General features: G+C 40.8%; 1 protein-coding gene across 1 annotated transcript; it reads right to left on the reverse strand.

Moving 5' to 3' along the window:
• Window positions 1-1,262: 1,262 nt before the first annotated feature.
• On the reverse strand, window positions 1,263-26,942 carry Thor (eukaryotic translation initiation factor 4E binding protein thor). The gene is made up of 3 exons (XM_080283813.1): window positions 26,634-26,942; window positions 23,809-23,973; window positions 1,263-2,658 (listed from the first exon to the last, which is right to left on the reverse strand). The coding sequence occupies exons 1-3, from the start codon at window positions 26,779-26,781 to the stop codon at window positions 2,621-2,623; spliced, it is 351 nt and encodes a 116-aa protein (XP_080139939.1). The 5' UTR covers window positions 26,782-26,942; the 3' UTR covers window positions 1,263-2,620.
• Between the last annotated feature and the right edge of the window lie 988 nt (window positions 26,943-27,930).

Below are 27,930 nucleotides of genomic sequence, written 5' to 3' on the forward strand. Positions count from 1 at the left end.
TGATTAATCTGTTTCTCCCTCTCTCCAGTCGCCAGACAACACCTCAAAAATCATTTTAATCAACACCTGGACACTGGCTAATAAGGGTGTGGACATGGTTTAAATCAAAACTTTATCCAGAACTGCAAATTGCAATAAGTAAAAGCCAGCACACACTGCTCTCAATGTACCAGTCTCACTCCAAGCAACATGTATACAAAAAATTGCATTCCACCACACAATATAGTGGATCACTTTGTTTGGCATTCACATAATTGAGATAACAACATCCAATGTTTTCAATCTATGGTCTGAACCAGTGTAATTGGTAGGCTATTTCTGTACTGTTGGTTTATTATCACAATATATCACGAGGATCTCTCGCATGTGTGTGAATCTTCAAAGGTGGCAAATGAGTCTGAATGGCAATGCACAGGAAAACTAAAGTGGATAAAAGTAAATGGAAAATAAGGTTGTTTGCAGGGAAAGATTGAGATAGTTAAAATTACCTAGTATGATACAGTGCAGAAAAGAAGACTTAACTGAATGTGCTTGTGAAAGATGAGATGCCTAATAAAGCATAGCACTCTGAATAGGGTATATGAAGGCTATATGAAAAAATCTAAATCAATAAAGACTAGAAAAAAGATTGAAGTTGGGAGCACTCTGAAAGGTAAAATGGTTCACCTGGAAGTTACAAGGACTCATATCCTGCTTCCATTGCTTTAATATGGGAGTATGACCTTGGCAGCAAGACTTTTACAACTTTCTGAGTTATAAGCTCTAGAAATTATGTTTCTCAGAAGAGCTCCAGCAGAGGCAAAACACATCCTGAAGCAATATGGGCTCAGTATGAAAATAAGTATCCATAATCCACAGATGATTATAATTATGGTTAAAAATAAATCCACCAAAATGCTACATACTTAAAAACTGGACATGAATTGGTGCTAAAAATGTTTGAGACAGAAGCTAATGGTAAAAATATTACCTGAAAATCACATGGAATCTAAAAGACAGCACAAAAAGTATCGATACTAGTCACAACCCCAGGTCCATCTGAACGTGAATTTGGTGGACTTTGCATTAGGTGACCTTACCCAGCAATTCATTATCCTCCTTTCTGGGGATAGGGTTGGAGCTGAAGGAGGTTTATATAACCAGACAACCAAGCAATCAAGTTATATCTGTGCCACTACATAAAGGTATCACTCTCCAGCACCCTAGAGAGAGCAGTACATTCATGAGATAATAAGGAAAGGGAGTGACTGAAAGAGGGAAAAAAGAACGCACAAAGTATCCTGAAGTATTTTAATGTGGACATCCCATCACAGATTTGTGTGTGGCACCAATCATGTGATGACAATGATTAGGCAAATTAAAAGCATCAGAATCTTTTGATCTTTTATATTTTTAGTCATTTTCTACTTAGTAACTTAAAGGTCAATGCCCGGTCCTTAGGAAACTGACTGGGGCGTTGACAACAGTCGATGTCATGTCACAGTCACATCAAGGTGTGTAACAGTCACTGCAAATTTTACACACAGCCAGCATATGGGTAAAGTCAACAGTATATGACTGACTCCATTTCTAAAATTTAAAATAAATAAACACTATATTGAATATAGGAATTTAAAAATTCCATACTATTAAAAGGCAGTTATTGCTTCATAAAAAAAAAAAATCCACTCTTTAAAATTTTGAAAATTTGTATAAACACACATACTGTACACAATGTACATAAACATACATACACACACACATACACTCCCAATCCTTAAACTTATCACAAGGAGTAACACAGTACAAAACTATACTGTATGCAGTTGTCATATGGCAGTAATGATTTCATCAGCTTTAAGAACTTAACTTTTTAAAAGCCTACATGTAACAATTATATTGTATTAAATAATATTTGATATCAATTCTTCTGTAATGACCAGTATATAAATTTAATGCCCTTTTAATGTGTCTAACATATAATATACATATACTTTTTTATCTTCACTGATTCCTTAATGAACCTGAGGCATAAAACAACCCTCAATGAAGCCAAATGAGCTTTTGGCACACAATAAATGTCTCTCAAAGTAATGCTAATAATAAAGCTACAAGTCTACCCCAGTCCTTGAAGCATTCATATAAAAATTACAAAATTACACCAGCAGTCCTGTCAGCCAAAATGAATCCATATGTAAAAAACAAGTATTCCAACTCAGCTCATGCACAGCACATCATTTAATCTAAACTGGGTCATGTAGAAGCTGACCACAGCAGCTGTATCAAGTATCTCAGTATTAAAAAAAAAAAAAAAAAAAAAAAAAAAAAAAAAAAAAGGCTGACAATCTTGTGCTAGTTGTTGAGCGACATCTGAGCATATAAAACAGCTCAGGTAAAATGGGCATGACCCTATTGGTAACAAATGGAGTCGTGCCACTTGAGTGCATCAACACCTTGGCATCACAAAACAAGAAGACTCACTAGAGATCTTGTAAATATCTCCAATGCACTCAGCCACTGGAGAGAGTGAAATTTACCCTGACTCTTTTATCAATAACAGAGCAAAGGTAAAAGTATTTGCCCTCAGATAAACAGTGGTATCCTTGACTTGAGTGCTAAGGAGGGCTACTGGTGGCTCAGTTTAAAGGTCCATTTCAAACTGGTGGTCATCACCATTCTCTGTAATAAATAAAAGCTTATTAGGCATAAAATTCAAAAATGACTCAAATATTTAAAATAAAAACATAATACAGAAGACATTCATTTATTTATGTTGCACTTGACTGGGTTATGGTTTACTAGTACCCTACCATTTTAGATCTATATTCATCACCTACACCTTTCAACACTTAACCATCAGCAGGAACCAATATATATATATATATATATGAACCTCTGTGGTACAGTGGTAGAGTGTGCGTTTCGTACACGGGTGAACCAGGGTTCGCGCCCCGCCAGGGTAATAAACTTTGGGAGTGTTCACCAAGCCACGTACTGCATTGGCGGACGCAAGGGGTGCTGTGGTTGAACCAGTGTCACATACTATAAAGTATGCTTGCACCCAGTCGGCTTGCGCGGGCCGATTACACTTGGTTCACAGACTACACACACATCCAAAGCCACTCCACCACTACAATTACGCTTACAAGCACTTCTCACCCTACATACAATCTCTACCAGACAGCCTAAGCCACTTGGTAGAGATACAATGGCCGTATCGTCCCGACTTCGGTCGGGATAGGCCAGTCCTGCAGTGGATACTCAAACAGCTGATGATGATGATGATGATGATGATAATATATATACATATATATATATATATATATATATATATATATATATATATATACACACACGCACAGTAATCCTTCAACTGTCCGACATAACAGAGCCAAAGGCATGTCCAGGTACTGGCTCCATCCAGATAATGGACTTTTCCCCTGGCCCCCATTCGTACATAACCTAACTCTGAAAGCCAGTGTAAAAGGCCACTACAGTGCATCGTACAACACTTGTTCCAGCTGTTTAACACTACTCCATCTTGTCAAGCAGACCTATAAACCACAGCCAAGCAATTAATATGGTCAAGCAAATCCATCAACCACAGACAACCAACCAATCACCACTGCAGGGCCATACCCTGCAGTGACATGAAGACATGAAAAAAATAGCTACAAAAGTAAAATGCAGTGGGCACACAAGACATAATGGTAAAATGGAATAAAATCATGGTAAAACAGAATAAAATCATGGCAGAGTACAGTAAGCAGGAATAAAATCAACATCAACACTCACGATCTGACCATACAGCATCAGGAAGAGCTGTTTACAACACAATCTCACACGAGAAATGAGAAAGAGTGAGGGGGTCTCTAGTGGACATTAGGTAAACTACCCAGCCAGACACGGCGGCACCACCGGGCTCTTTCCCACCCATATGAATAATGGTTTCGAACAGCCAATCACAATGTCCCGTTAATGGTCGTTTGAATAATGGAGGGATTACTGTATACACAGTAATCCCTCGATTATCCGACATAATAGAGCCAAAGGCATGTCCAGATGGTGGATCTGTCTGGATAATGGACTTTTCCCCTGGCCCCCCTTCATACATACCCTAACTTTGAAAGCCACTGTAAAGGGCCACTACAGTATATCGTACAAGACTCTACCTGGTCAAGCAGACCTATAAACCACAGCCAAGCAAATATGGTCAAGCACACCCATTGACCACTGACAAGCAATCACCGCTGCAGGGCCATACCCTGCAGTGACATGAAAATGACATAAAAAAAATGGACCAGCTGAGCAACAATGTTTGCTCGGCCATAATTTCCACCTAAACTTAAGCATTTTGTCCAGATAAATGGAAAAATGTATGAACAATGGTTTCAAACAGCCAAATCACAGCATCTGGATAATGGAATGTCCGGATAATGACCATCTGGATAACTGAGGAATTACTGTATTATTCGTATATACATACAGGACGACCTCACTATAACGGATTAATTGGAGCCCATGCTATTCTGAAAAAAACGAAACTCCAATAAAAGAGACATCCGGACTTCCCCCTACTAATCTGGACTTTTTCTGATACATCAAACATTAGTCCAGATTGCACCAACAGATTTTAAAGTGTTTTCACTACCACTCTGAGTACTGTACTGTACTATACCCTCACTACAATAATCAAATGGTATAATATACAGTAACCCCTCGTTATACAATGGGGTTCCATTCCTGAAAACCCCATCGTATAGTGAGCCCATTATAACATGGAGTCAATGGGGATACGCTCCCAGACCTGCCTAAACTCCCACATACACATACCTTCGTACTCACATACATGAAATATCCTCATGTTTAAACATTTAAAGTAACACATTAAATTATTAAGTACAGTTATGCTAGGTTAGGTTAGGTTCAGTTAAACTGTTAGGTTAGGAAAGTGGATTTCAGTGAAAAGACAGACCCTATTCAGCTGCCTCACACCAGACAGAAAGACTCATAGACCTCCACAATTTATAAATTATCTTTGTATGCATATTAAAAGCTGAACTTAACACTCCATCACAGTTATTTTACAAAGTAATCTTGGCAAAGTACTGTTAAGCTGTCATGTCTAGCAGACAATTTAGTGTTTAATAACAGAATGAAAAGCTTAAGCATTATAATGGCCAGTTTACTGCGGTGTACTGCCATATCGCCATTGTGTGGCAAGGTGTGGATGGTTGCTATGGTAACCAAGCAAGTGCCTCAACCAACAGCGTTTACAGACGTTTTCGTAATTTATGATTTTTTTTCTTTTGTACCAAGAATTACTGTTTGTCCACCAGAATGTGCAAGAATCTGTTTAAACAAAACTTACCAAGTACAGCAATCATCAGCACCAAAATTTTTTGGCATGAAATTACAAACAAAATTGTGCTGTGGTGGCAACAGTGGCCAGTAGTGCACTGTGTGGTGACTGAGAAGCACTCATGGGGTTTATTGCTCACGTAATACCACTCAGGGATGAGTGAGGCTGGTCACTCTCATCTTAACCCGTTAAATGCTCTATACAGCCTGGGCTGTTCCAAGTGCGACTGCTCAATACAGCACTGGCTGTGCAGGTGAATTTCGAATATAGTGCCATGGTGACCAAGGCCAACCCATGCAAGCATGTTTGAGCCTTCAAAACTGAAACCAAAACCAAAACCGAAAAAGAAAACGAAAACCATACATTCCAATAGGGAATCAGACACTTCGATGTTCATCCATGGCTTTACCAAGGTAAATATTGAGCTAATATTTCGTTACTATATACTTTGGCATGTGTTCTCTCAATTCCTAAAACAAAATTTGGCCTTTGAGAAATTTCATTTTTACCCCTATGTCTGTGCACCACGGACACCTCCAAAAAACCCCCATGCGCAGTTAACGGGTTAAATGTCAGGACCAACTTGCCTAGCCCTGGGCTCCTATGCTCCTCATGGAGCAAAGTAGGATTGGATGATGGATGGATGGTTGGATGGAGTAGTTGGTGACGGGTGTGCCTGCAGAAGTGGATGAGAATGACAGTGCTAGTGGACATTTGTGAAGGGAGGGGGTTGGTGATAGCCAATACCCTCTTTGGACAAAAAATTATCCACAGGTATTCGTGGCGAGTAATGAGAATAGAGGGTGGTGAACTGAAAGAATGAAGGGAAAGATTGATTATGGGTGTGTGGATATGAGAATGAGAAGGTGTGTAATGGATGCAAGTGCATACAGAGGTTAGGGGAGTGGACTTTCTGACCTCCACTTGGTGGTGGTGAAAGTCAAGGTTCAAATGAAATGGAGGGGAAGGACAGGAGGAAGCAGTCCACACAAGGAGGGTAGACAGGTTGCAAGATGATGGAAAAAAGGCGGAATATAAGAGAGAAGTGGAGAAGCGATTGGGTAAATATGATTTGGAGCACATGGGGGATACAGAAGTTGAGTGCAAGATATTCACAGAAGAAATCTGTGCAGCATGTAAGGCGGTGTGTGAGGTGAAAAGAAGGTGAAAGGAGTGCAAGGAACAGCATGGTGGAATGCAGAGGTGAGGCTGTGGCACAAAAGAAGAAAGCATAGAGTGAGTGATTAAGAAACAGGGGCGTGGAGGAAGATGAGAGACAGAAGAGAAAGTTACATGCAGAGAGGAAGGGAGAGATGAAAAGATTAGTGTGAAAGAGAAAAAAGAGAGTGGATGAGGAATTAGGAAGGAATTTGAGTGTAAAGTGGAGGGAATGTAAGAAAATGTTCTGAAAAGAGGTAAAGTAAGTCAGACAGGGTGATAAAGAAGTCAGGGAGTGAAAGATAAAAATAGTACATTGCTACTGATGAAGGAGAAATGTGAGCAGATGTAGTGAACACTTTAAGGACTTGTAGAAAATAGAGAATGAAAGTAATGTGAGTATAAGTGACTGGGGAATGGCTGAGAGGAAGAGAGGAAGAAATCAGTAGGACGGAAGTAGTGGAAGCAATGAAGAAAGTCAAAATGGGGGAAACCCCAGGAACTGATGGAGTGTGTGGTGAAATGCTGAAGCATGGTAGAGAGATAGTAATAGAATGGATACAGAAGATGCACAGATTGGCCTGGGAGGAAGGCAGAGTCCCAGAGGACTGGAAGTCAGGTATAATTATTCCCCTGTATAAAGGAAAAGGGGGAAAAGAAGTATGTGGAAATCATAAGGCCATTTGTCTTCTTGGTGTAACAGGAAAAGTACTGTATATGGTAGGATACTTATTGACAGAGTCACGGAAATAACATAGGAATTTGTTGCAGAGGAGCAGGGAGGTTTTAGGAATGGAAGAGGTTGCGTAGATCAGATATTCATTCTTAGGTCTTTAGTGGAAAAGTTTCTAGAGAGAGAGGTATACAGGGCAAAGTATGAGTCACAGAGACAATTACTTGATAACCTAAATCATGGGGAAAGGAAAAATATATTTAGGGTGGCAGGTCAGGTGAAGAGGGATAATTGGGATATCATAGGTGAGCTGTGTGTGAAGAATGATGAAGGAAGGGTAGTGGTGAACAGTGAGGATATTAAAGATGCATGGAGAGAGCATTATAACCGGTTGTTGAATGAGGAGTTTGACTGCGACAGGGAAGGTTTGGAGCCAGCAGATCCAGTGTCTGGCCCTTGGCCTTTGATTGATACTGCTACTGTGAGTGAGGCAATAGGCAGGATGAGGGTGGGGAAGGCAGCAGGTGTGTCTGGGTTGACTGCCGAAATGTTGAAGGCCTCAGGCGATATAGGGGTGAGTTTAGTCACTGACCTGATAAATAGGATTATTTATGAGTGTGTTGTCCCAGATGATTGGCTGAAGAGTGTAATTGTAAATGTGTATAAAGGGAAGGGTGATGCCCTGGAAAGAGGGAATTATAGAGGTATAAAGCTTTTAGATCAGGTAATGGAGAGAGTTTTAGAAGGTATGATTAGAGAAAGAGTGAATATTGATGAGATGCAGTTTGGGTTTATGCCAGGTAGGGGGACCACTGATGCCATATTCATTGTTCGACAGCTTCAGGAAAAATATATTGGTAGGAGAAGGGATCTTTATTTTGTTTTTGTTGATTTGGAAAAGGCCTTTGACAGAGTCCCTAGAGAGGTGGTGAAGTGGGCAATGAGAAAGCTTGGCTTGGAGGAGTGGCTGGTTAGGGTGGTTATGGCCATGTATGTGGGTGCTCACACCCAGGTGAGAGTGAATGGAGATTTGAGTGATGAGTTTTCCGTGAATGTTGGTGTGCATCAGGGGTCAGTCTTGAGTCCCATGTTGTTTATCATGGTACTTGAAGCCCTTTCACGTGACTTTAGAAACGGACTCCCGTGGGAGTTGTTGTATGCTGATGATTTGGTGTTGATTGCAGAGAATGAAAGGGAGGCGGAGGAAAGGTTTAGGAAGTGGAGAGATGGTATGGGGCAAAAGGGTTTAAGGGTAAATGCAGATAAAACAAAAGTGATGATATCTAGGGTTGGTGGCAGTACTGTCAAAGACGAGGGAGAGTGGCCATGTGCAGTTTGCCACAAGGGCGTGGGAAGTAATTCCATCTTGTGCGGTGTGTGTGATAAATGGGTGCATAAGAGATGTAGTGGTATCAGAGGTAGACTGCGAGATAATGCTGATTTTATGTATACGGCGTGCCGGGGTGAGCAGGTGGAGATCGTCAGACGTGAAAGAATTGAACTTGCTGGTGAATCTCTTGAGTGTGTGGAAGAGTTTTGTTATTTAGGAGACATGTTGTGTGCTGGAGGTGGGGCTGGAGCTAGCTCTGTGGCTAGGGTGAGAAGTGGTTGGAAGAAGTTCAGGGAGCTCTTGCCTCTCCTGACATTGAGGGGGCTCTCCCTACGTGCTAAGGGGTCTTTGTATGCAGCGTGTGTTAGGAGTGTAATGCTGTATGGCAGTGAGACCTGGGCAGTGAAGGAGGAAGACATTCGCCGGCTCAGACGTACAGAAATGACAATGATTAGGTGGATGTGCAGTGCGTCCCTGCGTCCAAGGCCTGGAGGGGCTGGGTTTACAATGGAAGAGTTGAGAGGTAGGATGGGACTGGAGTATATTGGTGTTGTGATGAGGAGAGGTAGATTGAGGTGGTTTGGACATGTGGAGAGGATGGGGGATGATAGTTGGGTGAGGAAGGTGAGAAGTGTTAATATTGGGGGTGGGGTTATGAGGGGTAGACCGAGAAAGACATGGGACGAGGTCATTAAGTGTGACCTTAGGGTTAAGGGACTGAACAGGGAGGCTGCAATGGATCGTGCAGCATGGAGAGCCGCCATTAGGTGACCAAGGCCGACACATGCAAGCATGTTGGAGCCTTTAAAAACGAAAACGAGACGGGAAAGAAGTTGTATGCGGCCTCCATGGATTTGGAAAACCATATGACAGGGTGGACAGACATGGAATGTGGGAAGTATTAAGGATATATGGAGTAAATGGGATGTTGATGAATGCTGTGAGGATTATGTATGAGGGTGCTAAGGCTGCAGTGTGTGTGAATAGTGAACTGAGTGAATTTGTCTATCTGAATGTTGGATTGAAACAAGGATGTGTCATGCCCCCATGGTTGTTCAATCTGTAAATGGATGGGGTTAAAAAAGAGATACAATGCAGGGCAATGGATGTTGAAGTGACTCTAATAAAAGAGGGCAGTGTTTGGAAATTTCCTGTACTGTTGTTTGCAGATGATACTGTACTGTTAAGTGAAGACGAAGGGGAACTGCGAGGCTTGGTGAATGAGTTTGGGAGTGTGTGTATGAAACAGAATCTAAAGGTGATTGTAGGAAAGAGTAAAGTTATGGTCTTTGAGAGAAGTGAAGTCACTGAATGTACAATGAGGTTGGACGAAGAGGATATGGAAAATGTGAGTGCATTTACGTACTTGGGTAGTGTGATGAGTAAGGATGGAAGTTTAGAGGGTGACGGGCTTGAAAGGGTACAACAGGGAAGGAAGGTTGCTGGTTCTCTGAAAGCAGTGATAAGGAACAGGGAAGTGAGCATGGAAGTAAAGAAAAAAAACAAAAAAAAGTCACTGCACAACAGTACTGTTGATACCAACTCTAACATACAGAAGGGAAGCTTGGACCTTGTTGGATGGACACAAGTCAAGAGTGAGGGTTGTGAAAATGAGTTATCTGAGGGGAGCATGTGGAGTTACATGAAAAGACAGACTGACAAGTGAAGGAACGCTGTGCTGTGGATGTGGATGTGATAGACAGCGTTAGGAGAAATACACTGAGGTGGTTTGGCCATGTGGAGAGGATGGAGAGCGAGAAACTTACATAGAGAGTGTATGTGGGTGAGATGGTGGGGGAGGCCAAGGATGGGATGAAAGATGGAGTGGAGAGGTATATGAGAGGGAGGAGTGAGCTGGGAGCAAGGCAGTGAAGTGGCACTGAACTAGGAGAAATGGAGGCAATTTGTTTGTGGCCACTCCTTACAGGATTGAGGTGTCTGGCAATAGATAATTACTGGTAGATATAACTATTCCTTACATGAAGAGGGCAATAATATGGGTATATGTGAATCTGAAGGTGGCAGGCCATTGGTAGAGCAATGTAGGATGAAGCAAGGTACGAAAACTGAAGAAGCGCAAGCACTGACAAAAGTCAGAAATGGTGGGATAAACTATACTGTGCTGTAAATCGTACTGAGATGCACATACCAAAGACTGAACCAGTAACACATTTGGCAGTCAAAGGAATAGGTGCAATACCGGTACCTCAAGTATTATGCGAGCAAATTTATCAACTGAAGTATTTAGCATGGAAAATGTGGTATATGTCTCCATAGAGGAGCCATGAACTGTATGTCAGTGAATTAAATTGATATAGGGCACCTGTCATTATGCAGTACCGGTGCAGTATTTTGATAGTTCTAGTATTTTGATGCATTTCTTATTTTTAAATCATACCCACTCCAAATATACCAGTAAGAAATATATATTTTATTTTTTGAACCTTACCCACTCCATATATACCAGTGGTGGTAGGTGGAGGCACTCACCATCCACTCACTTGATGTGCTGCTCTCAGGTGGCTGCCTTTTCCTCTCTTCCTTTCTTCCTCTTATGCCGTTCTTTTCTTCATTCTTTCTTCTTCCTCATGTCTACAGGTAACTCTACACTGAGCAACAAGCCAAATGGTTTCTTGTGTGCCAGGAAACCATTTACTACAACCATATGGTGCCTTGTGGTTCAGTGGGTAATTAAGGCACTGCAACTGGACTGAGCCTGTGTCAGTTCATATTCAAGGGGTGGTTGTCTTTTTTTTTTTCTCACATAATGCCACTCAGGGATGAGTGAGGCTGGTCACTCTCATCTTAAATATCAGGACCAACTTGCCTAGCCCTGGGCTCCTATGCTCCTCATGGGACAACACAGGTTTAGATGATGGATGGATGGATGGGAACAAAATTATGACAGAAATGTCTTGTGGAATACATGGTATATCCTAAGCATTTTGGCTGTTCCCACTATTCCCATGACAGAAAACATTCCAGCCAAGTATTCTGCAATGAACAGTTTTGTTGCTTCTAATCACTGTATAAAACTTGAAAGGAACATCCTCTTCAGTATGAAATGCCACATACTACAAAATTTATTACACTGATATACATATATATACTATATTATATTATACTATATACCTATATATACTGTATATATATATATATATATATATATATATATATATATACACCCCGGTCCCAAACATGCCTATATGGTGGACGTGCAAGTTCGCGCTGAGATCGCACTAGTTGAAACACATAACTTAAGGGGAAAAATTCATTTGGTGGATGAGTGACTCCAACTTTAGGGGTTAAACTTTTAAACACTGATATTTACCCTAGTACATACTAAATAATCGTATATGTACATACATGACCACATGTGTACATACCCTTGATGAGCTGGTCTAGATCGGTTTGCTGCCCCCCCCCCCTCTCATAACTAATAAGAAGTAATATGCACCAAAATCGCACTAAAATCATAGTAGAGTGGCTGCAAGTGTTATTTTCTATTATACTGTACTGTGATAAAATACAAGTGATTTAGTGATCTATCTATCTATCTATTGCCAGACGCCTCAATCCCGTTTGGGGTGGCCACAAACAATTCGCCTCCACATCGCCCTGTCCCCCGCCATTTCACTGCCCTGCTCCCAATTCACACCCCCCTCTCTCATATACCTCTCCACCCCATCCTTCCATCTCATCGTCGGCCTCCCCCTCCCTCTTCCCCCCTCCACCTCACTCACATACACTCTCTTTGTCAGTCTTTCACCCTCCATCCTCTCCACATGGCCAAACCACCTCAGTGTATTCCTCCTAATCCTTCCTATCACATCCACAACCACACCACAACGCTCCTTTATATCCTCACTTGTCCGCCTGTCTCTCCATGTGACTCCACCGGCTCCTCTTAAATAACTCATTTCCACTGCTCACACTCTTGTGTCCTTCCAACAACGTCCAAGCTTCACTTCCATATGTTAGAGTTGGTATCACAATACTGTCATGTAGTAACTTTTTCACTTCCATGCTCACTTCCCTGTTTCTTATCACTGCTTTCAAGGAACCAGCAACCTTTCTTCCCTGCTGTACCCTTTCAAGCACTTCACCCTCCAAACTTCCATCTTTACTCATCACACTACCCAAGTACTTAAACATATTCACATTTTCCAATTCCTCACCATCCAACCTCGCTGTACATTCACTGACTTCACCTCTCTCAAAAACCATCAATTTACTCTTCCCTACATTCACCTTTAGATTCCATTTCTTACACACTCTCCCAAACTCATCCACCAGGCCTTGCAGCTCCCCTTCGTCTTCACTCAACAACACAGTATCATCTGCAAACAACAGCACAGGGAGTTTCCAAACACTACCCTCTCTCACCAGGGCCACTCCAACATCCACTACCCTACCTTGTACCTCTTTTATTACCCCATCCATGTACAGATTGAACAACCATGGAGACATGACAAATCTGTTTCAACCCAACCTTCAAAGGAAAAAATTCATTCAGTTCACCATCCAAACGCACTGCAGCCTTAGCACCATCATACATACTCTTCACAGCATTCAACAACTTCCCATCTATTTCATAAATTCTTAATACTTTCCACAATCCTTGCCTATCCCACCCTGCCATATGCTTTCTCCAAATCCATGAAAGCTGCATACAACTTCTTTCCCTTCTCTAGAAACTTTTCCACTAAAGATCTAAGAATGAATATCTGATCTACACAACCCTTCCTAATGCCTCCCTGTTCTTCTCCAACTAATTCCTCTGCTCTTTCTCTAACTCTGTCAATAAGTATCCTACCATACACTTTTCCTCTTATACTAAGAAGACAAATGCCCCTATGATTACCACACACTTCTTTTCCCCCTTTTCCTTTGTGCAAGGGAATAATTATACAGTACCTGACTTCTAATCCTCCAGGACTCTACCTTCCTCCCAGGCCAATCTGCACAACTTCCACATTCATTCTACTACTCTCTCTCCCCCATGCTTCAGCATTTCACCACACACTCCATCAATTCCTGGGGCTTTCCCCAAATCAACTTTCTTCATTGCTTCCACAACTTCTATCCTACTGATTTCTTCCTGTCTTCTTACCTCCCTCCTCCTCCCAGCCATTCCCCAGCCACTTATACTCGCATTACTTCCATCCTCTATGTTCAACAATTCCTTAAAGTGTTCTCTCCATCTGCTCACTTTTTCTCCCTTCTCCACTACTAATCTACCATTTTTATCTTTCACTCCCCTGCTAACCTCACTTCCACCCTGTCTTACTCTCTTCACCTCTTTCCAGAACATTTTCTTACAGTCCCTCAACTTTACACTCATATTCCTTCCAAATTCCTCATCCACTCTCTTCTTACTCTCTCTTACTAATCTTTTCACCTCTCTTTCTTTCCACATAGAACTCTCTCTTCCACCTCTCAACTTCTTCCACGCCCCTATTTCTCATCCATTCATTGTATGCTTTCTTCTTTTGTGCCACAGCCTGTCTCACCTCTTCAGTCCACCACGCTGTGCCTTACACCCCCCTCCGTCTTCTCTTCATCCCACACACCATATCATATGCCGTACATATTTCTTCTATGAATATCCTGCACACACCTTCCACGTCTCCCATCTGCTCCAAATTAATATTTGCCCAATCGTTCCTCCATTTCTCTCTTATACTCTGCCTTTTTCTCATCTTCTTGTAATCTTTCCACTCTCCTTGCAAATACTCCTTCTTCCCGTCCTTCCCTTCTTCTATTTCTCAATCTTATTTGGATCTTGATTCTGGCCACCACCAAGCAGTGGTCAGAAAGTCCACTCCCCCAACCTCTATATACTTTTGCTATATCAAAGAAGTCATATGAGGCATCTCGTGGACAAGGGGCAAATGCACCATTTTCTTACTTTTGAGTTCATTCATTCATTCATTGCCAGATGCCATGTATCCCAAACGGGGTGGCCAATGGCTTAGAGTTAATTGTTTTACAGGGAGGGGAACTAATCCTCCACCAACCCAACCTGACATGTAGGGATACCAACAGCATCTGGTGTTCCCAGGCGGTCACCCATCCAAGTACTAACCAGACCATACGTTTTGAGTTATGAGCGTTTAAAGTTCAGGTATAGGTGGCAGACATAGAATATTACTGAATAGCATGTTATTAAATATCATTAGAATCCTCTGGAAGAGGCAAATTTATGCTGCAGGGAAAAAAAAAAAAAAAAAAAAAAAAAAAAAATGGTGTTTTTTCAGCATATAGTAATTATTGTTCAATCAACTTTAAATTCATTCCTGTATTAGATGTAAATGAAACTAAGATACTGTGAAAATTTCAGCCAAAAATTCCTATAATTAATATTTTTCCTATAATTATTAATTAAAAATTTTCATCTCCTTATCGGCAACAGGTTGTTTTATTGTGTGTATGATAACCATTATATTGTTAATGACTGACACAATGAAGTTATAATACTCACCAACTATATACAACTCCAACTGCACACCAAGATGAAGAGGGGAGGGGGACCTGATGGTTAGTAGTCGAGGATGTCATCAGAGTGTAAACAATGCCAGGCTTCACTCACGTGATTGGTGGGATGACTAGCGGAGGTGCTAGAGTGCGTCTGATTGGCTGAGAGGCACCCCTTTAACTCTGACAGAGGTAGCCGCTCGCCCATTGGCTGGGCCGCATGCCGACATTTGCCCCTAACGCTCTGAAATCCCAGACCCTCCCCGCCCTCCTCCTCCCCTCCACGTGTGCAAAACAAGGGAGATTGAACCTAGAATTCTGAACCCGCATGGGTCGGAATCGGAAAATGCTCTTCACCACGAGATTTTCAGTGCTTCCACCTAGCGGAAAACATGCATAACTCATATTTGATGGGGGTGGCGCATTCGCCCCTTGACCACGAGACCCCTCATATGCTAAGCGCATTAGCAAGCGAACATTTTTGCGGTTGCAAACTGTGCAGCTCTGCTATGAAATGATTCATAACATTATATCAGGAAGTTTTATCAAAGTAAGCAGTAAAAGTCATTCATGACGTTTTATAAAGTCTGTAATGATTTTCCTCTTATCGCTATTGTTTCACTAAGTCTAACGTAAACACTGGAATATCATAATAAAACCATACGAGACTGGCTAGAAGTGTTATTTTTTTTATTTATTATTATTGTAATTACTGTGATGAGGTAACATGGCTTAACCCTAGTCTGTACAGGAAAAAATCCTGTGGTTTGGTGGAAACATCCACCTCACTGCTTGGGTCTTTCCAGCGTCAGACGATCAAAACACACCTTGTATTCTCTCAAAACGTTCTCTGGGCTTGGAGTTCATACAGACATGCAGTTTGCTGCAAACAATAGTAGAAAGATTGAAGTCTGTCTGACAAAAATATTAGCTCTTAAGGATGAGTGGGATAAAACATGTGTTGAAAACACACCATTTTTATACTATTTCTCCTCACTGAGCTGCAGCCAAAGGGTTAAGGCATCTACAGCAGCCAAGATTCGGCTGATCTGCATTATGGAGAGCTCTCCTGGTGTTTCTGGTGTTGCTGGCATCGGTGTAACCTCCTCTCGTCTCACTTCCCGTAATGCATCCTCAACAGATGCTGCAGTAATCACATCTGCTGTGGTGTCTTCACCAGCATCATTAATTTTAGACATTGTGGATATTAAGAGACAGCTCACACTATGTGGGAATCACACTATTTGATTATGTGCTAACTGGGAAGTAGGTGTATATACTTGTTTTCAGGTTTCAAAAATGGATGGCAGAATTGTTTCTTCCATCCGCACTTGTATATAAAATGAAAGCATAATGATTTTCTGCTTTGTGACCTGTGGTATAAATTATAATACCAAAAGATTCCTAAGTATTTTTCCAGTCAAACATGTCCAGTACAGTAATTACCTGTTACCTGAAAACTCTTAGTGGAAGATTTCACAAATGGCATGAATGGCTGCATCTGATAGTGAGTGTATAGCAGGGCTATTCAACTAAAAGTAGGGCCGAATTATGGATGTCAGGTTAACAACACGGCCATACATTGTTTTACCTGTATTTTTTCTCTCTACCTTAACACATACACAGAAAGAAACTAGAAATTCATATATTATTTGCTTTTGCATTTTCCACTAAATTCCATCCATCCATCCATCATCTAATCCTACGTTGCCCCATGAGGAGCGTACAAGCCCAAGGTTAGGCAAGCTGGTCCTGACATTTAAGATGAGAGTCACCAGCTGCACTCATCCCTGAGTGGCATTATGTGAGCAATAAACCCTAACCACCCCTTGGATATAAACCTACACAGGCTCCATCCAACTGGGGTGCGGTGCCTTAATTACCCACTAAACCACCAGGCGCCACAATTTGATTATAAGGTTACCACCCAGTGTAATAGCCTAAATGGTTTCTTGGTGTACAGGAAACCATTTGGCTTGTCACTCAGTGTAGAGTCACCCATAGGCAGAAGGAAAAGGAAAGAATGAAGAAAGACAAGAGGGAATGTAGTCACCCATAGGCAGAGGGAAGAAGAAAGAATGAAGGAAAGACAGAAGAGGAAGGAAGACAGGAAAGGGCAGACACCCAAAGAAGTACTACATAGTGTGAGTGGATGGTGAGTGCCCCCACCTACCCCATACATGAATAAAAATGCAAAACTTTGTTTTATGCTTGTTTTATTTTCTTTTTTTTTTCATTCTTCTGAGTCACTCAAAGGGCCAAACAAAAATGACTCAAGGGCTAGATTTGGCCCAGCTGAATAGCCCTGGTGTATAATCTAGCTACCTCTCAAGTTGGAAAACTGTTAACCCTCCCAGGCATGTTGATATGAATCGCGTTCTTTGTGGTTTGGCACATAAACACACACAGACACGAATCGCATTAAGCAGAAAAAAATTTGCCAAAAATAAAGTTTTTGGCCGATTTGCATCAAATTTTGGTGCATTCTAGCAGATGCGTCTCTCTTCCAAGGTAAACACTTGGCAACACTGTGACTGCTCTAATGAGACAATGCGCAGCAGAAAAACCTCAGTACCTCATGATCAGCCGGGATGAAGGGTAGGTCTGCTGTCAGTTGTCCCTTTAAATCCGCCATTTTCCCCCCTCCCACCCAAGGCAGAAGCCATTATTGAAATATTGTGATTGTACAGTGTTTTTTACTATACTGTGATGTAATTGTGTCTATTGAACATAGATATATTGTTTGTAATGCATTTGGGCCCGTTATCAGCCGTTACGCCTAGAGGAAGGAGTCTGGTTTGTTATAGCAGGGTTTCCACTCTGCTTCACCCTGCCCATACATGATGTGAGTATTTTACCTTTATAATGAAGCCAACACTTATATTTGTGAAACATATGGTGCCTGGATTAGTGAAATAACTGACCTACCATAGCAGGCATTATGTACGCCATGAAGATATGCCATAGTTGCTAAGTGAACAGGCGATCACATATGCCATAGAGTCAGGAAGGGAATAACAGAGGATGCTGGGATGGAATCATGTAATAGTGTTTTATACTGCATATAGTTTAGCGTGAAATATACGGATAAAATAGTGCAGCGAGTGTTTGTCCAGAAATATTGTATGCACTGACTTAGTGCAAGTATCAGAGACAACAAATATGCCACACAATCACTAACTTCAGTGAAAAGGTACTGTACTAATCTCAGACAATGCTATACTGTATTGCATATGGTTTAGTGTGAAACATACGTATAAAATAGTGCAGCGAGTGTTCACCAAGAAATACTGCGTGAACTGACTGACAGCGAAAACCTAGCACAAGGATCAGAGACAAAAAATATGCCACACAGCCACATATATATATATACATATGTCGTGCAGCAAATGTTCGTGGAGAAATCTATCGTGTGCATCGCCTGTGTTAGGCAAATGTAGCACAAGGAGGAGAAAACAAAATATGCCACAGTCACACACCCACACCCACACACTCACCCACACACACACATGCTCACACACTACATAACTCCTCATCTTCAAATCTTCAAGATCCTACCAGCATCTCAACATCTCTGGAGGAAGTGAGTTATCCATATTTTGTTGATCTGTATATTGACCTATTTCTATACAGTAATCCCTCCACTATCCGATGTAATAGAGCCAAAGGCATGTCCGGAAAGTGGTCCCATCTGGAAAGTGGACCCCTGGCTCCTGGACTGGTACTTACGGACCCTAACCCAGCATAACTTGGAAAGCCACCTAAATAACTCCCTACCGGACATGCATAGCACTTATTTAAACCTATTTAAGACCATATTCACACCAATAATGGACATAATGCATGAAATAAATTAAAAGGAACCAGCAAATGAGGAATCAAAAGTGAGTATGTAAAATAAATAGGCCTCGCAGTGTACAGGGTACTTTACTTACAGCAAGTCTGTGGTCGCCTCCTCTAACTCTCTAAGGCTCTGGTAATTTTGAAAATGCTCTTGAAGCACGTATAGTAATCCAGTGTTGTGTTACACTTAATTCTTTGCACTGTGAGTTATAATTGCTTAACACTGCACATTCTTCTTAATTGCACCACGCCAGTTTCAACCGCCACTTTGCACTCCACATTCACTCCACACTTAATCGTTTGCACTCTAAATTCTTATTTCTTAACACTGCACAACACTGTAAATTCCCATGTGGTCTAGTGGCAACGTATTGCAGTTTATTCACTGTTTATTCATAAAAAACGAGCACATGTGGCATTTACTGCGATGGACGTCTTCCCTGAACGAAGGTTAGGCAGTAACTGGGGACAGGGTTGCCAGATCTGAACTCTGCCTTTTTTTTTTTTTTTTTTTTTTTTTTTTTTTTTTTTTACAGAACAGAGGAAGGAAAAACAAATGAATTAAACAATAATAATCCATACACCAGATTACTGGTGTCCTCTGTTCATAAAATATCTGTAACAGTTAGACTTCAACAGCTATAGGTTGAAATTTGGAGGGAAACAACTCTGGGGAGTAAGCTCCAGAGAGATGCAGTTCGGGGAATGAAAGAAGTCTGATAGGCAGAAGATCTGCAGTATGGTTGAGTGACATTCCAGTCGTGAGCACTACCAGATGCCTGTGAAGCACGAGGGAAGGCATGGAGAGGTGGCACCATGGTAGCAACTTCGTCTGAGCATTTGCCAAAAAAATATCTGTAAAATAATGCAAGGGAGGCAATATTCCTTCTTACTTGCAGGGGAGGTAGTTTATATGTAATGGCAGGGTTGTTAATAATTCTAACAGCTTTGTTCTGAATTTTGTCTAGTTGTTTTAATGCAACCTCTCCACATCCATTCCACAAGGGTGAGCAATATTCAAGCTGAAAGCACACATGACTCTTATAAATTATAGCTAATTGCTCATCAGCAAAGAAGTTACGGACTCTGTACAATAATCCAAGTTTCTTTGAGGCGGTTTTAGCAAGTGATCTGACATGAGAGGTCCAGCTGAGGGCACTGTTAAGTGAAATGCCAAGAATTTCAATACTTTTGGAGAAGAGAATATTAGTAACATTGAAGGTAATGTACGAATCTGGCAATATCTGTCTATTAGTAAATTGTATATATTTAGTTTTACTAGCATTAAAAGAGACAAGGTTGTTTTGTCCCCATTCACTGACCGTAGATAGGTCTTGATTTATGAAGATGGCTGTACTGAGTTGAGAGGTAGAGATATTAGACTTTGTAAATGGGTGTCTGAGTGTGAATGAACTATGTAGTGTTGAGTCATCTGCGATGAGTGGATGGGATTGTGAGCGACAGATAATAGATCATTAAAAAAAAACAGGAATAGGGTTGGCGCCAGAACTGATCCCTGCGGCACGCCAGCGTTAATTGAGTGTAAATTGGAATATACATCATCCACTTTTACTCTTATTTTCCTGTCACTAAGATATGAAGAAATCAAAGGAACAAAAGACATTAGTTCATAGCAAGGGAGTTTGGACAGCAGGGAATGGTGCCATACTCTGTCGAAAGCTTTAGAAATATCAAGAGCTACTACATGAGTTTCTCCATGTAGATCAATTGATTGATGGATGGTATGAGTTAGGAGTTTGAGTATGTCAATGGTGGATCTTTCGTGGCAAAAACCACATTGTCTATCACTAATTAAGTTGTTGGATTCAAGATGTTTAACAATGTGCTTATTAATTAAAGTTTCAAATACCTCACCAAGAGAAGATGTGACAGCTATTGGTCTGTAATCAGAGGGGTCAGACAAACTTCCTTTCTTCGGAATTGGGTGGATATTGGCTTCTTTCCATGAATTTGGGAATAAAGAAGTACGTATGCATACTCTGAATAATTTAGCTAGAACAAAGGCAAGTTCAGGGGAACACTTTTTCAAAGCAATTGGCGAAATTCCATCTGGGCCTGGAGCTTTGTTGGTAGGTAAATTGTCTAGGATGGATATTACATATTTTGTCTGTATTTTAAGTGGGTCAATTTTGGAAGAGTCAAGTTCTAGTACTGGGACATTCTGGCTGGTATCGTCTATGGTAGAGTTTCTGGCAAATGTACTACCAGCATCTCAACATCTCTGGAGGAAGTGAGTTATTCATATTTTGTTGATTTGTATATTGACCTATTTCTATACAGTAATCCCTCCACTATCCAAACTCCTCAGTTTTCATTACCAAATTTAACTTTTCATTACCAAATTGTTAAAGGAAGCATTTATTCTTCACTAATTATATGTACAAATGGAAATAATCACTCTCCTTATAATCAGCAGCATGTTTATTTTTGCGCTATGTACGCTAGCAAATTAATCAAAGAAAGCAGACAGTCCACCGTCTCCATTCTCTGTATCTTCATATGTGTGAAAAATCTGTTTGGTAATGGATTATGCTGATTCACTACCAAACGAACTTTTCAGTACCAAATTGGCCCACATTTGGTAATGAAAAATACCAAATGGTAACCGTGACTGGGGAGGGGGGGAGGAAGGAAGGGGTGAAGGGGTTGTGGTGTAAACAGCTGCTTGGTGCTGCGCGGCGCGCAGCAATTTCAAATTATGGGTGGGAAAAAATTCGAATTTGGGGGGGATTTTTTTCTTTTTTTGGCCATTTTAGGGTTCCAAAGGTCAAGGCTCACAATGTCTGGTAAGTGGGGAGTCCAGAAAGTGGGCGTCTGGAAAGTACAGGGATTACAGTATTTCTATGTTTTTTACACAAAGAGGTATTTTTTTTTTTTTTTTACATAAACAGTACAGTACACATATGAGATGGAAGAAAGTTCAGCTTCAGTATCAGTGCCTAGCAAAAAGACTAGTGATCATGTCGAGTTTCTGAGAGCACTGTCAAAAAGCTTATGATATTTTGCGTGTATACTTTGAGTAAAAAAAGAAAATAATAAAACCTAACGAGCAAAAATATGTAGGTGTGGGTGTGGCAGGGAAAGAGAGAATTTTTATCTTGCTTGCAGGCGAGGAGGAGTATTCAACGTTTATCATCTATTTACTTGAAAACTATTGGACGTATCGATTTCGTGTAAGAACCATGATAAAAATCAGTGAATTCTACATATGTACATTTCCAAAATATAAGCTTTTGGGAGCATATTTTTTAGGTAAAGGCAGGGCAGAAGAGTGTTTTTTTCTTGCCTAAAGTAAAACTATGCAGCGTTCAGAGAAGTATTTTACATTTGTTGTCCATTTGCTTGAAGAGTATTGGACATAACGATTTCCTGTAAGAACCATGATAAAGTTCAGTGAATTCTACGTATGTACAAGACCCAAATATAAGCCTTTGGGACAATATTTTTTTTAGGTAAAGGCAGGGGAAGACTGTGTTTTTTTCTCGCTTGTGGTAAAACTATGCAGCGCTCAGAGGAGTATTCTACATTTGTCATCCATTTGCTCGAAAAGTATTGGACGTATCGATATCTCGTAAGAACCACGATAAAGATCAGTGAATTCTACTTATCCACAGGACATAACAATGTAATATCTCTGATGAAAAGTCATTGTTACGTAGGCGGAAATATAAATGTTATTGTGCATGCATGACGAAAGTGCAGCACGGGCGTGGGTACCCGGTAGTTTTTTGCAATTTACTCGGAAACTAAGAGGCCATGAAAAATTTCCAGGTACCTTGAGAAAGCTCATGAAATTCAACACAAGACTATAAAACAAAAACATAACCTGTGTGAGAAAACTTTTGCAGTAGAGCTCCCTGAATAATATTTTTTTTTTTAATGGCTTTTAGTTTTTTGCTATTTTCTCAAAAACTACAAATCATATCACACCTAGACTTTCTCATTAGAAAGCTGATGAAATTCTCTATCAAAACTTCCAATAACATTTTTCTTTATGATGGAAAACATTCAAACTAGGATGTTGGGAAGTGAGACTGACGTTCCAAAATGTTTATTCATGCCGACCTGATGTACTTTTTTTTTTTTTTTTTTTTTTTTTTTTTAATCAGCTAGAACAAACATCGGCGAATAAGATGATGTAGGTTTCATGGCAATATATAGAGGTTTGGGTGGCAAAAATAGGGCAAGAATATGTGTTTTCTGCGGTGCGCAGGCAGGCTGGTGGGGAGAGGGGTGGAATAAAATCGTGTGCCGGAAAACTTATTAAAACTTATCAGTGCGCCAGAGGGTTAATACTGTACTGTAATTATGATCTGAGCTTACAATGCTATTATTGTAAACAACAATGTAATTAAAATAATTATGTATCTGCAGCAAATGCCATTCATCCATCCACCATCCAATCCTAAGTTGCCCCATGAGCAGCATAGGAGCCCAAGGATAGGTAAGTTGGTCCTGACATTTAAGAAGAGAGTGACCAGCCTCATTCATCCCTAAGTGGCATTACGTGAGCAATTAACCCCAACCACCCCTTGGATATAAAACTACACATGCTCAATCCAACTAGAGCGCCTTAATTACCCACTAAATCACCAAGCGCCATAACTTGGTTACATGGTTACCACCCAGCATAGTAAACAGTTTCCTGGTGTAGAGGAAACCAGTTGGCTTCTCACTTAGTGTAGAGTCACCCATAGGCAGAAGGAAGAGGAAAGAATGAAAAAAAAAAGAATGACAAAAGAGGAAGTGTAAAGTCACCTGTAGGCAGAAGGAAGAGGAAAGAATGAAGGAAACAAAGAAAGGAAGGAAGAGAGGAAAAGAGGAAAGGGCAGACACCCAAAGCAGCACTACATAGAGTAAGTGGATGGTGAGCATCCCCACCTATCACCATGCCAATATTTAAAATACCTAGGAATATGCAAACCAGAACAAGGTAATGCCATATTAAAAGCACAAATTTCTCACCAGGTTTCTCAGGCTCCTCTTCAATAGTGCCATTCTCACGGTGGCTGCTCTCTGGGTCTTTAGCAGTCACTCCTGGAATGACTGGCAGGTTCTTTGGAGGTGTCTTGGCCAATGGAGAGTTCCTCATTTGTAGCAAGAAGTTCCGTTCATAGATGATCCTTGTGCCTGAAAGGGAAGTTAGTAAAACGTGTGCCAACACAATAGGCCATATATACTGTACTGTACAAAATCATCATCCTAACCCCATTTCTCACTAATACATAGGGTGGGAGGGATCCAGAATCAGGAAAATGATAAGATATGAGAATTATCAGCATAGTGCCCAATTCCAGTACAGTACTGCATACTCTGCACGTTCATTCCCACATCTTTCAAATCATCCACATCTTAAAGACCTTGCAGTCCAGAAACAAAACTGTGATTTATAATTCTCACAGGATAAAAACCATTTTGCCAACACTCCTGATGCCCTGCCCATCAAGTACAGTGTTCACTAGCTCCAAAATATGACACACAGGAGAGCTCCAATCATATCCAAAATGATCAATACTGCTTTTGATTTTCCAAAAAGAAATTACACTATTATCATTCAAAAATTAAACAAGAACAATATGAAACATCACAAGCATGTGATGTAATGCATCCTCATAAAAGCAAGTCTGCCACTGTGAGGCAGAATCATAGGGCATTTTGCAATTGCCATTGCCTGTGGTGTCAGATGCCTTGCGTGAAGTATACACCAAGGTCTTTTTGCAGGCCTAAAACGGTACTGTATTTCAAAGGTCACTGGCCAGCAGGCATGTATATGTCCAACTGGTAGACTGATATTCTCTTGTTACAAGATACTGCACATGTTCTTATCCTTATGCTAGCTTTCCAACCTGCCTATCCCTCCAGCCATGTCTGTCATTGTGCAATGAAAAAACTTGACTCCACCCTGGATTATGCATGATAAAATACAACTCAATATAGAGAAGGGATGAAAATGAATATTAGGATGGTCGTGCAGGTACCGTACCACATTAGTTTAAGGGCATCACCAGAGGGAGCTTACCTATCATTCCTATTTCTTTACAGATTTCCTGTAGTACTGGGTATCTCTCTAAGTACTTTGTAGATGAAGCAATACTGGTAATTTTTCAGAAAACCTTCTCCTTTGCTATCCTTGCCTTATTCTAGTAGTTTAGTTACTCTTGTAGGAGCTGCATAGCATGGGCCAGCTGCCCTGCTGCAGTTATCTTCACTTATGTTCTTATGAGAAGAATATTTTCTATAATAACCATGCTGTTTCTGCAACCTTTGTGATATAGATGAACAAATCTTTTTTGTCATTACATATTTATAATGAAAAAAGAATTATCACAAGTTACTGATTCCACTTGTTGCCTCTGAATCCTTTCCTTTCATGACTGGTTAGACCATGCTAAGTTTGGTTAAGATGTTAAGTAAGGTTATGCTCAATTAGCAATTAAGTTAGGACAATTTATAAACACATAACAATCACTGGACTATACTGTTTATGGTAGACAAAGGAAGCGTGCTGTAGGATTGGTCATACACAGATACTACAAAAACTCACGAAAGAGAAACATTGTCCTAATTACAAAATACTAGAAGTTACATCAGAAGTATGTAAACAAAACAAAAAAAAGAGGGGGGGAGGCATATTGGTAATAAAGTACTGTTTTCTTGCGATTCCTTTAAACTAAAACCTGACCATCACGCACAACCAGGTGTCTTTAAGCACTGCTGAATATAATGACCTAGTAGCCTATACCTATTCCATGTTAGTGTTGTTAAAACATTAAAGGGTCATGGGGGGCAAAGTCCCCAGTTAGGTGAAGCTAACAAGGTCGTAAATAAACAGGCTAACTTACAAAGCATCCAAACAGCTTCCTTCAATACAGTACCCTAAAAGATAAAAATTTGTTTGTTGTATATGTTTTGTAGTCTGCAATCAACAAACAACCGTGTTGCACAATGTACGGTATTTTCTTTCCTTAAAACATGAGAATGTAAGAAGGCAGGTAGATTGGCTGCACCCATATGGTACAGTTTTTTTCCTTTATCTGACAATGGAAGAAAATGGTTTGAATTTCTGCACACCAGCCCTCATATTCTACCAATATCAGAAGAAGAAGAGAGGGTAACTGCAGTAGGCCACTTGGCCCATGCTGGGCAGCTCCCAAAAGATTAACTAAACTACTAGAATAAGCAAAGAGGCTCTCATTACTATGATGTCCTGAGTACATGTCATAGTTTTACTTACCCCTTGCAAAATGAAAGGAACCTACCGTAACCGTGGTGGTTACTGGTGGGCCATCTCATTGATGTCTGTTACCGGTACACCTTATTGCTTCAGCAGGAACATACAGGTCCCCAATGCTCCAGCAGGAACATACAGGCCCCCAATGCTCCAGCAGGAACATACAGGTCCCCAAAAGTGAGGTGCTCAGTCATGATAATTAAAAGCAAAAAATGAATGGACGCTGTGCACTGATCCAAAAGTGGCAATATCCTAATACAAAATCAGCTGAAGGCCAGTGCAATAGTACAGTCCTGGTAAGAAAACAATGAATAAGCATGACCTTAATACTGTCATGTAAGCGCACTTCAAATAAAATCGCTATACCAAACTTTGCAGATTCCACGTTGAAACTGGTCCCCCCCCCCCTTTTTTTTTTATAAGCCTGGCAAGGTCAGTGCCAGGAATGCTGTTGCTGAATTTCTGCCACCCATTAAAAGTAAACAAATCAACCTGCACGGCTTCCCCCACCACCCACACCTGCCACACACCTGTCAGGCAACCCATCCCTCCGCCTCACCTCCGGGGGTTGTGGAGAACATGGTACCCCCTGGCGTCGTGCAATAATCATTTGGGAGTTCCGCCGGGGAGTTTATAGTAATTCTTCGGGGAATGGATTGTGGCTGGGCCTGAGCCACGGCCTGACGAGCAACCGGTGAGGCAGACATTGTCTTTAAAGTTATACAGAAACGATATTTATAGTTTAAGTTAATCGGGATTATGTTCGTAAACAAGAAACAGCTGCCGAATACTGTTTAAATGCGGCCCTTTAACTCGAGCACTACTCGCACCACCCAGCTCAGCCCCAACCACAACACCACAGCATGAGGTAGTGCGCGCGCATATTATTGGAACCAGCCTCACTACGCATCAACACACATGAAAGCCGAGAATCCCTGCATTTCACATTGTTAACTCACCTCTATGGTTATCACCTTTTTCAAAGGAGGACGAATGGCGACTCGCACATGGCTTTTTATACTACTTTATCCATAAATACTCTCGAAGGCTATAGGTATAGACATCAATTAATTTGTCTCTTTTAGGCCTAAGACGGAAGCTTATGCTGTACATTTTAACTGTATATGGATTCCATTCGTCATATTACTACGTCTTCAGTACTCTGTATTCCTTTATTCAGGATCGGTATTTACTGGTTTTACAGTAGTATATATCAGAATCATAAACGGAAGTTTACCATGGTCTATTTACATACGTGACGTGTGCTACTGAACTATCACCACCTGCAGATTTAGGTCACGCTACCGTGTGCTGGCTGGTTGTATCACTGTTACTTTCCACTTCAAGTAGGGACAAGTAACAAATACTCTGGGGACTATATAATGGTTTGAAGCAATATAATGTAGCTGATGTCATATGATAAAATGCGTAAAAATATATAAAAATTTAATTTAACAAACTACTCCCTTACATTCTTTAAATGTTTCATGCGGAAGTGTGTAAAGCCAGCCAACAAAAGGAGGGAGTCACGTCGTCGCGACGTTTTTTTGTAATATAAACCCAATGGCTGCGTGTTAGACCACCGCGCCCCATGTGCAACACGTACGTAAACAACGTCACGTTCTCTGTGTATACATGGGAAAAATAAACACTCATGTCTAAATTCTAAATCATCAATCTTAAATCTGCAGGTTACTTACATTGAATCTACACGTATGGTACAAATATTTTCTATGACAGTTTAAGATCGAAATGATCATGGCATAGGTTACATGTATGGATATAAAATTTTCCGCATTTGAGAAATTGTTTCTAAGTATAGCGTCAAGGAAGGCCGACTGCTTGGCGAGACGATG

This window comes from Coenobita brevimanus, chromosome 98 (genome assembly GCF_032717465.1).
Source record: "Coenobita brevimanus isolate Jiangsu-jjx chromosome 98, ASM3271746v2, whole genome shotgun sequence".
Taxonomy (NCBI): domain Eukaryota; kingdom Metazoa; phylum Arthropoda; class Malacostraca; order Decapoda; family Coenobitidae; genus Coenobita; species Coenobita brevimanus.